The sequence below is a fragment of the Ceratotherium simum genome, chromosome 25 (assembly GCF_057802395.1).
Source record: "Ceratotherium simum simum isolate JZ-2026a chromosome 25, ASM5780239v1, whole genome shotgun sequence".
NCBI lineage: Eukaryota > Metazoa > Chordata > Mammalia > Perissodactyla > Rhinocerotidae > Ceratotherium > Ceratotherium simum.
In genome coordinates, this window is record NC_141924.1 from 8,904,709 (window position 1) to 8,921,493 (window position 16,785).

At 42.5% G+C, this 16,785-nt stretch overlaps 1 protein-coding gene across 1 annotated transcript in view; it reads right to left on the bottom strand.

Moving 5' to 3' along the window:
* The window catches only part of MEI1 (meiotic double-stranded break formation protein 1), a 76,322-nt gene that overhangs the window by 24,507 nt on the left and 35,030 nt on the right, over positions 1-16,785 (bottom strand). Inside the window, exons 18-20 of the mRNA XM_004437916.3 lie at positions 16,271-16,439; positions 12,654-12,801; positions 3,467-3,742 (exon numbers count right to left, since the gene is read on the bottom strand). Of these exons, the coding sequence (XP_004437973.1) occupies positions 3,467-3,742; positions 12,654-12,801; positions 16,271-16,439 (593 nt within the window). The remainder of the gene's footprint in view (positions 1-3,466; positions 3,743-12,653; positions 12,802-16,270; positions 16,440-16,785) is intronic.

The following is a 16,785-nucleotide window of genomic DNA, read 5'->3' on the forward strand; positions in this document are numbered from 1 at the left end:
TGCCAGCAGCGGAGCGCACGCACTTAACTGCTAAGCCACGGGGCCGGCCCGTCACTATTCTTTTTTAACACTGATGTTTCTAGGACCTAATTTAGTGAAAAACTCATTAACTTTAGGCTCCAGTCATGGTCACGACACTTATTAGCTACATGACCTTGGGCAATTCAATAAGCTTCTCTGAGATTAATGTTCTTTATCTGGTTCAGAGTCAGTCAAAGATCAGTGAATGATAGCCTACTGTGTACAGCATACCAAGGGTATTCCTACATATTGTCATTTATCCTCACGTTATCTCCATTTTACATGTGAGGAAACTGAAGCTCAGAGATGCCTTCATCTTCCTGGATCTCTATGCAGCATCCAGTCCTAAGGGCAGCTCCTTCCTGTTGAGCTCTACCTGGTGAAGCACAAGGCTCCTCTCTGCCCTGCCCCTACCTCCTCCAGGAAGGAGGGGTGATGAGGATGGTGTACATTCAAGGACAAGAACTGGGTCACCACAACAAAAGGTGGGGCACCTGCTCCAGCTTGTCAAGGACAGGGACTCTAAGGATTTGATCTCCTGAGATTCATCTTTTCTTTGGCTTGTTTCTTTTTTATGTCCTTTGAAGCTAGTGGCCAAGGATAGCCTTCAGCTAGGGAGGGGCCTCCACCCTAGGAAGATCCAGACTGAAAAAGGGAACTTGGGAGAGGAAGATAATGAACCCCATTTTAGACAGAAATGTCAAATAGATGGTTAGCTTTATGGATCTGGAGCTCAGAGAGGTCAGGGATGGGGGCAGAGATTTGAGTCATCAGCATGCGGGAGGACGTGACCGCAGTCATGGGAATGAATGAGACAACCCAGGGAGAATGCACTGAGTGAAAAGAGAGCCTAGGACAAAACCTTGAAGAACATTAACTTTCAAGCAATAGCAGGGAGAAAACTATGAAAGAGACTGGGACGGACTATCAAGAGAAGTAGGAGAAAAACTAAGGGAGTTGGTATTACTGAAGCCGAGTGTCAATAAAAAGGAAGTGGACAACTATCAAATACTAACAGGTCATATGAGAACCAAAAGGTCCACTGCAATTAGCCATAAGGACATTGCTGCTGATCCTGGTGAGAATGATTTCGAGTAACAACGGGGGCAGAAGCCAATGGGGTGGAGGAATGAGTGAGATATGATAATTTTGAGAGCAGAAAACTACTTCTATAAATTTGGCTGTAAAAGGAAGGACATGAGAGTGAAAAGGATTGGGAGGGCAGGGACCAGCGAGTCTGGGTGTGGGTAGAAGACATCCAGAGCAACCAGGAGCAAGTCTAGAGGGGCTTAGACTCTTCCACCACTCCACAGCCTAGTGCCATGACCTGAGATTTTTTTCTAGCTTCATCATTCTCTGATTCTCTCCCTGCAGTGAGGCTTTATAAGCGCCTACAAGGTGACAGAGATGAAATAAGCATCTATGATTTTCTCAAGGGCAAGGACCGACCATATCTGAATTATCTTTGTATTCCCAATGCCTAGTGCCTAGTAAGTACCAAATAAATGTATAACAAATGAAAAAGTGAGTGAATTCAAGGCCTCCAAAAACCTGCTCCTCCCTATCTCTCTCCGACCTTATCTCCTGTGATGCACCCTCCAAACTCCAAAACCACACCAGACCACTCACGGTCCCTGAATTACAGTAAACACTTTCATGCTGCTGTGCCGGCCTGGCAGCTTCCTCCCCAAACCTTTTGACTTGTCAAATCCTTTGAGGATCAGCTTATATGACATCTTTCTGCCCTCCCTGCCACCCAAGCACCCTGCCTAACCTTTATTGCCACACTGTTAGTACAGTTGTGGTTCGCCGTGTCTGATTCCCTCACTGGCCTGTGGGGCAGGGACTAGGTCCAGTTCTTCCCTGTACCCTCAGTGGTCACACAAACAGCTCTCCCATTAGATGGAACACTGGATCAGGGTTGGTTTCTTTCTTGTCCTGAGAGTCAGCTCAGTTTACTGGAAAGAACATTGGACAGGGAGTCAAAATCTCAGTTTTAATCTTAACTCTTGTGACCTTGGGCAAATCTCTCTATTTATTCATTTGTTTAAAAAGAAAAAAAAAAATAAGATACCATCATTAGTATCTCTCTCAGAAGATCTGAGTTCATGTTTTCTTTTGAGAGACTTAGATCCAGACTCCTAATTCAATGAGTCAGCAAATATTTTAAGTACCTACTATGTGTGAGGAACTGACCCTGAATACTTCATCTGGCAAAGAAAATCCAATATCTTAGCTCTATCCATTGCTACTTTCCCTGGCATCCCATCTTGCCTTCCTCATTTATGCACTAATGCTTTATTTTTAACCCATTCCTTCTCCTTTCTTCTTCGAAGGAAAAATTTGAGCCAAAGCATAAATGTGGCCCTGATCAAGCCAACCCATGTGTGACTTCACAAGATGACAGATCTCAGGGATGGGAGGTGAAGATTTAAGTCTGAGGGGACAATGTGTGTGCGTGTGTGTGTGTGTGTGTGTGTACGTGTGAACAAGGACAGATGTAGGTACCTAAGGGCGTGCGATACATAACATGCAGGTGTTATTTCTACCACAGTCACTCCAATAAAGTCAGGGAATCGTGTTTGTTGATGATAAGAACATCATCTCTACCGGGCTGTGTCATTCTTCCTAGACAAGGGAGGGGCAACGTAGGTGAACTGGTACTGAAGGCAGAGGTTCTAAACCAAGTGTCTCCTACGTTGGTATGCTGCAATCAGTTTGGGACCTGCCATTAGTTGCTCACTAAATACAAAGTGTCAAATGTACAAATAATTTTCTTTTTTAAAAAATATATAAATTACAGGAGTTACCTCTACAATAATGTCAGTCTCATTAATTTGTTTTCCAATGTGTTCTCTTGAGTGGAAGGAAAAAAGTGGAGTTAAAGCCAGTGTGTTAGAAACTGCAGACAACAGGCAGCCTACTTATCTAACCGATGTACCCGATAGGAATTATAGAGATGTCTTACCTTATAAAAAAGCATTGGGGTTTCTAATAATTCTGGGTATGCCCAAGGGACTGTGTTGCACGTGTACCATTTTCATGCGAGTCATGGCAGAAAAAAGGCTGAGTCCCTCCCCAATCAGACATCTCCATCTACATGCCCAGGGGTCTCCTTTGACATTGAACCCCCAGCAGAATCTGCTTGAGAAGACTGGGAGGTGAAAGGGAATGGTGACTGAGATCAGCATTTCATAGTTACCCCTGGGGAATAGAGAGGTACATATCTCTCAGTGAGCAGGCTTCCATCAGACTTAGGACAGGGTATAGATTTACAGAAACCAGGCACCCGCCAGCCAAAAGGACCTACCACTCACATGGCAACAGCAATAATTCCAGAGGTGAACAAAAGTAGCTGCTGGTGCCTCCTGACCTCAGTAAATCATCTCCCAGAGACATAGGGCCCACAATCTCTGAATGCAGAAATGAGTAAGTGATCACTTACTAGCAAAATAAGCAGGATGCTGGGGCTGCTTCTGAGAATGTGGAACAGGGCTGCTAAGCTGGCAGGAAGGGTGGGCTGCCCAGCAGAGGGGGCATCATCCAGCTCCTCATAGCTGCTCTCTTCCCAGGAGAACCAAAGTTCCAGGACACGGTGCCCAAACCTACTCATGAGCTCTGGATACAACAGGAAGAACCTGAGCAGGAGTGGGTGGTGGGTGTAGACTAGGTGTAGGTCCGCTATGCCCTCTAGGAATTTTCTGATGGCACTGACCACAGCCTGGAGACAAAGAAAGAAAGAGGCTAAATATACCTTGCAGAGGACCCAAGAGACCCCAACAAACATAACCAAGCCATGACTGGGAAAAATGTACTGGCATCTCAGTACTACAGGACACCTTCAGTGACTCATCCCAGCACCCTCTTGTGAGAAGAAAACCCCGCTGTGCTTACCTCATGACCATGGTTCTCAACTAGGGGTGACTGTGCTCCCCAGGGGACATTTAGAAATGTCTAGAAGGGCCGGCCCCGTGGCTTAGTGGTTAAGTGCGCATGCTCCACTACTGGCGGCCCGGGTTCGGATCCCGGGTTCGCACCGACGCACCGCTTCTCCCGCCATGCTGAGGCCGCGTCCCACATACAGCAACTAGAAGGATGTGCAACTATAACATACAACTATCTACTGGGGCTTTGGGGCTGGGGGGAGGAGGAAGATTGACAATAGATGTTAGCTCAGAGCCGGCCTTCCTCAGCAAAAAAAAAGAGGAGGATTCAGCATGGAATCCTCACAAAATCTCAGGGCTGATCTTCCTCACAAAAAAAAAAAAAAGAAAAAAAAAGAAATGTCTAGAGACATTTTTGATTGTCTTGATTGGGGAAGTGCTACCGGCATCTAGTGGGAGAGAACAGGGATGCCCTAAATATCCTACAATACTCAGGACAGCCTCCCACAGGAAAGAATTATGCTGTACAAAATGTTAATAGTGCCGACACTGAGAAACCCAGCTCTATAATGATACTTACCACAGTATGCTGTAATTGTCAGCATATGTGTCTACCTCCCACACTAGACTTGAGCTGCTTGAGGGCAGGGACTGTGACAGATTAATCTGTGCACTTGGCATACGGCCTGGCACAGAGGGGGCAAAGGTGTGCTGAATCATTTATTAACCCTCAAAAACCTATGTCTTCCCATTGCACATATAACAAAATTCAAATTCCTTAATATGTTATTCTAAAAATTTTATAGTTTATAGTTTTGGCTCTTTCATTTAGGTCTTTGATCCATTTTGAGTTAATTTTTGTGTATAGTATGAGGTAGGGGTCCAATTTCTTCTTTTGCATGTGGATATCCAGTTGTTCCAGTCCATTTGTTAAAAAGACTATTCTGTCCCTATTAAATTGTCCTTGTATCCTTATCAAAAATCAATTGACCATAAATATATGAGTTCATTTTTGGACTCTCAATTCTACTTTATTGATCTAGATGTCTATCTTTATGCCAGAAGCACACTGTCTTGACTACTGTAGCTTTGTAGTAAGTTTTGAAATCAAGAAGTGTGAGTCCTCCAACTTTGTTCTTCTTTTTTGAGATTATTTTGGCTATTTTGGGTACCCTACATTTCCATATGAATTTTAGGATCAGCTTGTCCATTTCTGGAAAAAAAAAAAGGCAACTTGGATTTTGATTGGGATTGTGTTGAATCTACAGATCAGTTTGGGTAGTATTGCCATCTGAACACTATTAAGTCTTTTTTTCCCTAGCTTTATTGAGATATAATTGACATATAACATTGTATAAGTTTAAGGTGTACAACATAATGATTTGACCTACGTATAGAATGTGAAATGATTAACACAATAAGTTTAGTCAATAGCCATCACCACACAGTTACAAAAATTTTTTTCTTTGTGATGAGACTTTTAAGATCTACTCTTAGCAACTTTGAAATATACACAACAGTATTGTTAACTATAGTCATCATGTTGTACATTACATCTCCAGAACTTATTTATCTTACAACTGGCTATTAAGTCTTCTGATTCATGAACACACAACGTCTTTCTATTTATTTAGGTCTTTAATTTCTTTCAATGATGTTTTGTAATTTTCAGTGTACAAGTCCTTGCACTTCTTTTTCTAAATTTATTCCTATGTATTTTATTTATTGACGCTATTATAAATGGAATTGTTTCCTTAATTTCATTTTTGAACAAGTTATTAAAGACATAAGTCTACCTTTCTGAATTCTCCCCACTTTCCTATCTCCCACATAACTTAACAAAGGCACACTAAACTAGGCTTCCTTCCTTGACTGGATAGACTGGGTAACTTACCACTTCTGTATCTTAAATCTTGCTTTACTCTCAGCCTGAAAATTCTCCCTTTACCACCCGTATCTCCTCCACAAAGCCTTTCCCAGTGCAACAATCAGATACAACTTCTCTCCCCATGTGCTTCCGTAGCTCTCGCCCAGGCTTCCAGCTCCAGGAGAGCACTCATTGCTGTTGTTGCCTGCCTTATAGGAGATCTTTTTGTCTCTCCTGCCAAACCGGTGCTTCTTGAAGGCAGAGAATTTGTTTGATTCACCCTAACCCTGACAGGGCCCCACACAGTACCTGGCACATGTCAAGGGTTCAATCCACATTGGTTGAGTTACTAAAATGTTGAGAAGCAAATAAATAATCATGTACATTGAGTAGTGTTCAAGGGCTTAGGAAATGCTGATCAAACTGGAGAGAAGTTACTAAAAAGAGCTTCCAGGAATAAGTAGGGCCTGACACTCCGAAATGTCTATTCCTCCAGAGACACCCACACTCCAGCTACTGGGAGGTCCTCACACACACATCCAGATACACACCAACGCATCTTCTCTACTGCTTCCTACAGATGCTTAAGGACTGTGGGAGTCAGAAAGGACCTCAGAGGTGACTCTGGCTCCCCTCTTCACTTCTGGATGGCAAGCCCAAGGCCAGAAAGGGAAGGAAACTCCACCAAGGGTGCCCAAAACATTAGTGGCAGAATCAGAATAGAGATCTAGGAGTCCTGCCTTTCACTGCAGTGCATGTTTATAAGGTCATCCTGCTGCTGCACAGAGTACTCACAAGTAGATGACAGCAAGGAAGCCTTCTCATAGAAAATACTGCATGAGGAAAGAAAGGTCAGAGACAGAGGCAAAGGAAAGAACCAGGAGCCTGGAGGCAAATCTCCTGAGGAAGAGGTCCATAAACCTCCTTAATGTGTCCCTTCCAGCGCCACCCACCTTGAGCAATCCCATTGCCCACCAAGGCCTCAATGACTTCATGAAGTACTCCTCTCCCCACAACTCCTCAGCCCTGCCAGGCTGTCCAGAACAAAGAGTTTCCCTGTCTCCAAAAGCCTCAGGGCCCATGTTCTGCCCTCTAACCTCTCTTTCACCTCTCTCCTAACCTTTCTTTTCACTCCATTCAGAACAACTTCCTAATGAACTAGGGCAACATGAATCTACATGCATAATTCTCAAAAATAATGTTGAGTAAAATGAATCAATAAATAAATGGGGAAGAAACAAAAGCTCTTCCTTACAGTAGAATTCCAACTAAAAAATACAGAAGGAATGATGGAGTCAGAAAATCACCATTTTGCAACCTTCATTCAGCCAGTAATCATCAATGGATGCTAAAACTAGTGGGAGAAAGTTTGATGAGGAGCAGAATATATAGACAGTTGCAAACTATCTTCCCACTACATAATTATTAATTACAAAGAGACAGGAACTTTACAATGGAAAAATCTAGCAATATCAAGTATTCAACACAAACTTCACCAATAATAGGAAAAACCATCATCATATGCCTTCTGAGGACACATCACTTGTGTAGTATTCTTATCCAAAATGCACAACCTAAATCTAATAATGAAGACATAGCAGAAAAACCCAAACTTAGAAATTAACAAAAGAAGTGAAAGACTTGTACAATGAAAACTACAAAACATTTCTGAAAAATTTAAAGAAGACATAAATAAATGGAAAGGCATTCCATGTTCATGGAGTCCAAGACTTAATATTGTAAAAATGTCAATACTACCCAAAGTATTCTACAGATTTAATGAATCCCTACTAAAATCCCAATGACTTTTTTGCAGAAATAGAAAAACACATCCTAAAATTCATATGGAATCTCAAGGGACCTGGAATAGCCAAAACAATCTTGGAAAAGAACAAAACTGGAGGACACACACTTCCTAATTTCAAACCTTACCACAAAGCTACAGTAACCAAAACAGTGGGGTACTGGCATAAAGAAAGACACGTAGACCAATGGAATAGAATAGAGAGTCCAGAAATAAACTCTTGCACATATGGCCAAATGATTTTCGACAACAGTGCCAAGACTATTCAGTGAGGAAAAGACAGTCTTCAAAAAATGCCTCCCATCAAATCCTGGGTCCTGGAAAAACTTGATATCCACATGCAAAAGAATGAAATTGGACCTTTACCTAATACCATGTATAAAAGTTAACTCAAAATGGATCCAGACCTAAATCTATAAAACTCTTAGAAGAAAACATAGGGCAAAAGTTTCATGACATTAGATTTGGCAATGATCTCTTGGATATGACACCAAGGCACAGGCAACAAAAGAAAGAATAGACAATTTGGACTTTATGAAAATTTAAAAATTTTGTGCATTGAAAGATACTATCAACAGAGTAAAAAGGCAATCCACACGGGGCCAGCCCGGTGGTGTAGTAGTTAAGTTCGCATGCTCCACTTTGGCGGCCCAGCGTTTGCAGGTTGGGGTCCCAGGCGCGGACCTACACACCGCTCATCAACCCATGCTGTGGCAGGCATCTCACATAAAATAGAGGAAGATGGGCACAGATGTTAGCTCAGGGCTAATCTTCCTCAGCAAAAAGAGGAGGATTGGCAACAGATGTTAGCTCAGGGTTAATCTTCCTCACACAAAAAAAAGAAAAAAAAAGGCAACCCACAGAATGGGAGAAATTATTCGCAAATCATATATTTAATAAGGAATTAACATCCAGAATATACAGAGAACTCCTAAAACTCAACAACAACCAAAAAAACCAACCAACCTTATTCAAAAATAGGCAAAGGACTTACATGGACATTTCTCCAAAGAAGATACACAATAGGACAATAAACACATGATAAGATATTAGACATCACTAATTATTAGGGAAATGCAAACCAAAACTATGAGATAACAACTTCACATCCATTAGGATGGCTAGTATCAAAAAAACAGAAAATAACAAGTTTTGGCGAGGATGTGGAGAAATTGCAACCTTTGCGCACTGTTGGTAGGAATGTAAAATGGTACAGCCGCTGTGGAAAACAGTATGGCATCTCCTCAAAAAATTAAAAATAGAACTACCATATGATCCAGCAATTCCACCTCTGGGTATATACCCAGAAGAATTGAAAGCAACACCTCAAAGAGATATTTGTACCCCATGTTCATAGCAGTATTATTCACAACAGCTAAAAGGTGGAAGTAATCCAAGTGTTCATTGACAGATGAAGGGACAAGCAAAATGTAGTACATACATACAAAGGAATATTATTCAGCCTAAAAAAGGAAGGAAATTCTGACACATGCTACAACATGGACGAACCTTGAGGACATTCTGCTAAGTGAAATAAGCCAGTCACAAAAACACAAATACTGTGTGATTTCACCTATATGAGAGACTTGGAGTAGTCAAAATTACAGGGACAGAAAGCAGAATGGTGGTTGCCAGGGGCTGGGGGTAGGGAGGAATGGGGAGTTATTGTTTAATGGGTATAGAGTTTCAGTTTTGCAAGATGAAAAGAGTTCTGGAGATGGATGGTGGTGAGGGTTGCACAACAATATTAACGTACTTAATAGCACTGAACTCCACACTAAAAATGATTAAGACGGTAAATTTTATGTTTGTGTATTTTATCACAACAAAAAAAGGATAAATAAATACATAAATATAGAAAAATAAAATGGAGTTAAAAAATCAAGTTGTGGGCCGGCCCCGTGGCTTAGCGGTTAAGTGCACGCGTTCCACTACTGGCGGCCCAGGTTCGGATCCCGGGCGCGCACTGACGCACCGCTTCTCCGGCCATGCTGAGGCCGCGTCCCACATACGGCAACTAGAAGGATGTGCAGCTATGACATACAACTATCTACTGGGGCTTTGGGGAAAAAAAGAAGGAGGATTGGCAATAGATGTTAGCTCAGAGCCGGTCTTCCTCAGCAAAAAGAGGAGGATTAGCATGGATGTTAGCTCAGGGCTGATCTTCCTCACACGCACAAAAAATCACGTTGTGATTATATGTTGCCATTTATATATCTATATAAAATTTTAAAACATGGAAAACAATGTTATATGTCATCTTTGGACGCACACCTGAGAGGGAAGCCTGGAGGTGCCTGAGCTACCTTTCAGGTTTCCACACCACCAATGGTAGATGTGAAGAGAAGGCCCCCAAAATCCAGCCTTGCCACCATTTATTAGTCTTGAAGCCATAAGGATTACTCCTATCATGTCCTTCTGCCCTGATTACATTAGTCATCTCAGGAAGCCCAGAACTTCCAGGTTATCCTCATATGGCTCAGAGCATGCCCTTTTTTGTTTTCATCTCCCACTCTTATCCAGCTCCTAAAACCCTTCCACTGTCCCTTCTAGAACTCACTCACAGTTCCCTATTTCTTGTACCTTTTCTTTGAATATTCCCTTCACCTTGTTGCTTTGACCCTCTTCCAAACACCTGTTTTGCCTACAATCTCTCAAGTGGAGACTATTTTCGCTCCCACCTCCTTAGTTCCAAAACCTTGACCTCTAAATTCTCTGTCTTCCTCCGTTCTAATCTCCTCCACCTGCCTCAGCCATTCATGCCCATGGTCGTGCCCCTAAATCTTGTCTTTACCAAGAACTGCACCCTCCCCAATAATCCTAATTTCAAGCAACCCACTTTTGCTACCATCCCTCCTAACTTTCCAGCTCACTCCCTCTACTATCTCAATCCAATAATTCTTTGACCCCCATCAGAACCAAAATCTTCAGACATATCCTTTTATCCTCTCTTATTCTCACATCTCACATTGATCCATCAAGAGATCCATTGGCTCCAGCTTCAAAATATATTCAGAAGCTGACACTTCTCACAGCCTCCTGTACTATCTCTTGCTTACATTACTGCTGTAGCCTCCTAACTGGTTTCTGTTCTTCCACCTCTGTACCCCTTTGATCTATTGTCCTAGCAGCCAGAGTGATCCTATTAATTCAGCCATGAATTAAACCACGGGACTGTACAAAATCATCAAAGCAATAAGTTTAGAAAGAAAAGAAAAGCAGTCAAAGACTGAGCCCTGGGGTACTGCAATACTTAGAGGTGAGGGAGATAAGAGAGACTCAGCAACAGGCAGAGACAGAACAGCCAATGAGGTAGGAGGAAAACCAGGAGTACACAGTATTCTAGATGCCAAGTAAAGGCAGTGTTTCAAAGAAAAGAGATACTGTTGATAGGTCAAGTGAGATGATGACTAAATACTGCCTACTGGCTTTAGCCACGTGTCTGTTATTGGTAACTTTGATAAGTGCATTTTCAGAGATGTGGTAAGGGTGAAAGCCTAACTGGGGTAGGTTCAAGAGAGAATGGGACAGCAGGAAATGTATAAAACAAGCCTGAAGTATCTTGTCAGACTAGAAAGCCCAAACTCTGTCAAAAGGACTCAGGAGCCACCCTAAATAGGCTCCCCTCGGCCAAAGATAGGACAATTCGAGCCTCTAAAAGATAATAACTACAGTGGATTAAAATATATCAAAGATTTTTAAATCCACAAGTTCATAATGATATAAAGAATCTCTCTGGTCATCTTTGAAGAATGCTGGAAACAAACTCATTTTTTTGAAAACTGACAATTAAAGGGAAAGAATCAAACATTCAACCTACGCTTCCTATACAATCTACTGTTCAGGGTAATCGATTAGTTGATGAGAGAAGTTTCTTTTTATACTTGTATTCCAGTTAATAAAGACAGAATGACAGAATTAGGATGTTATTATTTTGCAATCCCTAATGAATTAATGGATCTATGCAATGATCACCAATGGCTGCTAATACCACAAAAAGAGAGACAATGGGACATTATATACCTAGGTCTATCTTACTTGAAAATCTGTGCACTTCCACTATATCTTCCTGCTTCTATTCAAATTAAACCAGGTCTTCTTATAACATATGTGCCCCAACAGTAATCAAAAAGAAGCAAAATTAGGGGCCAGTCTGGCGGCGAAGCAGTTGGGGCCAGCCTGGTGGCAGAGTGGTCAAGTTTGCGTGCTGCACTTTGGCAGCCCAGGGTTTGCAACTTCGGACCCTGGGTGCAGACCTATGCACTGCTTATCAAGCCATGCTGTGGCAGGCGTCCCACATATAAAGTAGAGGAAGATGGACATGGATGTTAGCCCAGGGCCAATCTTCCTCAGCAAAAAGAGGAGGATTGGCAACCGATGTTAGCTCAGGGCTAATCTTCCTCACCAAAAAAATAAGAGGCAAAATTAATAATCAGTGAAAGAAGAGTATCCTTAGGTTGAGCCCAAAGGGTCCACATCCAAGAAGTAGAAGCAATCATCAATGAAAAAGGTAAGAGATGCAGTGATGAATCAGACATAGTCCTTGATCCCCAAGAGTTTACAAAGAAACTGGAGAGAGAAAACCTGTACACATACAACCACCATCAAAGCAATACAAAATCAGCCTGATTAACAACGATCTGGGTCCCAGCAACCCGTTTTGTTTGATAAACTGTTACCAGAAGGAGATAACTCACACCTCTCTCCTCCTGCACAAAACAGCGGTGATACTAAGGGCCTTGGGAGTTGGTCAAGTCTGAGTTGGAGTCCTGGCTCCCCAACAACTAACAGTGTGAACTAGAGAAAGTTACTTTAACCCAAGTCTTGATTTTCTTATGTGTAAAACGGAAATAATAATCTCCACGTCCCAGGACTGTTAAGAGAATTAGCTAAGTTACATAGGCTCTGTCTGTGTCAGCACCCTACCTCCCTCTATTTCCTCAAATTTCTCTCTTTCTCTCTCTCTCTCTCTCTCTGCCACCCCACTTCTCTATACATCTATCATCATGGTCTCCCAAGGAACCATAATGTAAAGAGGTGCAGGAGGAGGAAGAGCCCCAGGCTTTTTGGTCCATACCTCATCTAGTGCACTGTCTTTATCTTGGCAGACTGCAAGCAGATAAATGGAGGCTCTGAAGACCACCAGTGGAGGCTGCTCACCCTGGTCCTGCAGAGACAGGAGGAAGCTTTGCACAGCCACAAATAACTCTGCCTCTGAGACAAACCTGTCAACCAAGGAGAATATGAGTGAGAAAGACAAAGATGGCTGTCCTGCCTTGCCACATCCTCCCTCAGCCACTGTCCTTCTGCCCCTGGCATGTCCACAGCCTAATGACACCTTACACAAACACCGTGCTGTATGTACTTACAAAGCATTGTCACACATGCTCAGCATGGTTCTATGCCTTGTGCAAGGATCTGTTAGGGGTCAGGGACTCCTTACTCATACCTAGAAGGTGAAGCGTCACTCAGCTGGACCAGTATTGTTAAAAAGAAGGATGCTGGGGCCAGCCCCACGGCTTAGCGGTTAAGTGCGCGCACTCTGCTATTGGCGGCCCGGGTTTGGATCCCAGGCGCGCACCGACGCACCGCTTGTCTGGCTATGCTGAGGCGGCGTCCCACATACAGCAACTAGAAGGATGTGCAACCATGACATACAACTATCTTCTGGGGCTTTGGGGAGAAAAAGGGGAAAAAAGGAGAAGCATTGGCAATAGATGTTAGCTCAGGGCCAGTCTTCCTCAGCAAAAGGAGGAGGACTGCCATGGATGTTAGCTCAGGGCTGATCTTCCTCATACAAAAAAAAAAAAAAAAAAAGAAGGATGCTAGTTCAATGGGCTACTTTCTGGGGGAGAGAGACGTCTATGTTTGTACATGCAAGGGAGATGGAGGTGATAAGGAGACTGACTTTTCACTATATATCCTTTTATACCTTTTGAATTTTCTCTCAGGGTATGTCTCACCTATCAGATTAAGTACCAAAAAAAATTTAAACATTTTAAAATGAGTAATACTAAACACAATGTGGTATTCCGGATTATTCCTGGAACAGAAAAGGGACAGTAGAGGAAAAACTGGTGAAATCTGAATAAAGTTTAGTTAATAGTATTGTACCCTCACATATGTGGTCAAATGATTTTCAGCAAGGGTGCCAAGACCATTGAATGAAGAAAGGACCGTCTTTTTTCTTTTCTTTTTTTTTTTTTTTGCTGAGGAAGACTAGCCCTGAGCTAACATCCGTGCCTATCTTCCTCTATTTTGTATATGGGATGCTGCCACAGCACAGCTTGATGAGCAGTACGTAGGCCTGCACCTGGGATTCGAACATGCAAACCCGGGGCCACCGAAGCAGAGCGTGCGAACTTAACCACTACGCCACTGGGCCGGCCCCAAAAGGACAGTCTTTTCAACAAATGGTGCTGGGAAAACTGGACAGCCACACTCAAAACAATAAAGTTGGACTCTAACGATATAAAAAATTAACCCAAAATGGATCCAGACCTAAATATAAAACTAAAACTATAAAACTCTTAGAAGAAAACATAAGGCAAAAGCGTTATGACATTGGATTTGGCAACAATTTCTTGGATATGACACCAAAGGCACAGGCAACAAAATAAAAAATAGACAAACTGGACTTTATGATAAAGTTTTAAAATTCTGTGCATCAAAAGACACTATCAACAGAGTAAAAAGCCAACCCACAGAACAGGGGAAATTATTTGCAAATCATATATCTAACAAAGGATTAATATCCAGAATACATAGGGAATTCTTAAAACTCAACAACAACAAAAAAACAAACAATCTGATTCAAAAATGGGCAGAGGACTTGAATAAACATTTCTCCAAAGAAGACATACAAATGGCCAATAAGCACATGAAAAGATGCTCAACATCAACAATCATTAGGGAAATGCAAACCAAAACTACAAGATGATAACCTCACATCCATTAAGATGGCTACTTTCAGAAAAACAGAAAATAATAAGAGTCAGTGAGGATGTGGAGAAATTGGAACCCTTGTGCACTGTTGTTGGGAATGTAAAATGGTATAGCCGCTGTGGAAAACAGCATGGCATTTCCTCAAAAAAATTAAAAATAGGGCTGGCCCAGTGGCATAGTGGTTAAGTTCCCATGATCCGTTTTGGCAGCCCAGGGCTCGCAGGTTTGGATCCTGGGCATGGACCTACGCACTGCTCATCAAGCCATGCTGTGGCGGCATCCCATATACAAAGTGGAGGAAAATAGGCACAGACGTTAGCTCGGGGCCAATCTTCCTCACAAAAAAAAATTAAAAATAGGACTACCAGATGATCTAGCAATTCCACGTCTGGGTACATATCAAAAAGAATTGAAATAAGGGTCTCAAAGAGATATTTGTACATCCATGTTCATAGCAGTATTATTTACAATAGCTAAAAGGTGTAAGCAACCCAAGTGTCCACCGACAGATGAAGGGATAAGCAAAATGTAGTATATACACACAATATATTTTCAGCCTAAACAAGGAAAGAAATTCTGACACATGCTACAGCATGGATGAACCCCGAAGAAATCATGCTAAGTGAAATAAGTCAGTCACAAAAAGACAAATACTGTCATGATTCCACTTATATGAACTACTTAGTGTAGTCAAAATCATAGGGACAGAAAACAGACTGGTGGTTGCCAGGGCCTTGGGAAAGTGGGGAATGGAGACTTATTGTTTAAAGGGTACTACAGAATTTCAGTTTTGCAAGATGAAAAGAGTTCTAGAGATAGATGGTGGTGACGGTAGCACAACATTGTGAATGTATTTAATACTACTGAACTATACAAAAATGGCTAAATGGTTAAGATGATAAATTTTGTTTGTGCATTTTACCACAATAAGAAAAACTGGAAAAAATAATGTATCAATGTTGGTGTCTTAGTTTGATAAATGTACCATAGTTATGTTAGCATTAGGAGAAAATAGGTGAAGAGTATAAGGAAACTCTCTGTATTCTTTGCAACTCTTCTGTAAATCTAAAATTACTCCTGGGCCAGCCCCGTGGCGTAGCAGTTAAGTGCGCACGCTCCGCTGCTGGCAGCCAGGGTTCGGATCCCGAGCGCACACCGACGTACCGCTTCTCCGGCCATGCTGAGGCTGCGTCCCACATACAGCAACTAGAAGGATGTGCAACTATGACATACAACTATCTACTGGGGCTTTGGGGGAGAAAAAAAAAGGAGGAGGATTGGCAATAGATGTAAGCTCAGAGCCAGTCTTCCTCGGCAAAAAGAGGAGGATTAGCATGGATGTTAGCTCAGGGCTGATCATCCCCCCCAAAAAAAAAAAAAAAAAGCTTAAGGAAGAATAGTCCTCTGATTTTAAAATTTTAATAAAATGTATAGTAATTCTTAAAACCAAAGTAAACCACTGACATTTTTTTCTGTGCACAAATAATGCCCTCAAGGATACCAAGGAATTCTCGTTAGCATTCTAGGCCTCTCTGTCTCTCAGCACTGTGACTACCCACCTGTCTTAACCCTCGCTTCCAAGATGTGAGCCCCTCAGGAATACAAGCCATGTCTCACTTATTATCTCTGTGTCCCCAGTGCCTAGCACCAGGCTTAGAGAGGATACCTTTGTAAATATTTATTGAACCGAACTGGGCTGCAGACGTGGGTCCCAGAACTCACTGCCAGCCCCCAGCTCTGAGCACTGACCTGTCCTCATGGATGTAGGCCAGGTAGAAGAGGAGCAGGATGCAGTACTGTCTCTGGCGAGCAGCTCCCTCCACATACTGACGATCTGACAGGAAGGCAAGGCTTTCAGGGCCCCTGCTGCTTATCTGGGGCAGCCCATGCTGCAGGAGCTCAGACATTGCAGAGAGTTCTGGGGAGGGAACAAGCAGGAGAAAGCCACACAGAGAACACAGGAGAGCAGGTAATAAGCACGTGAGTATCTAATACACGAAGAGTACTGCACACAGGGTAGCAAGGGTACATCCAGGATAAAAGGAAATCAGAATCCCCTCTTCCTTTATGCAGCTTTCAGCCCACCAGGAGAGACTAAAGGTAACATGTGGAAGGACATGGATATATTCATTCATTCATTCGACAAATGTTCACTGAGTGGCTACTCTAGGCCAGGCTGTGAGACATAGGCCCTACCTCCAGGAGGCTGGTGGGAAAAATCAGATAATGAAACAGATAATTGCAGGACATGTGATCACTGGCTT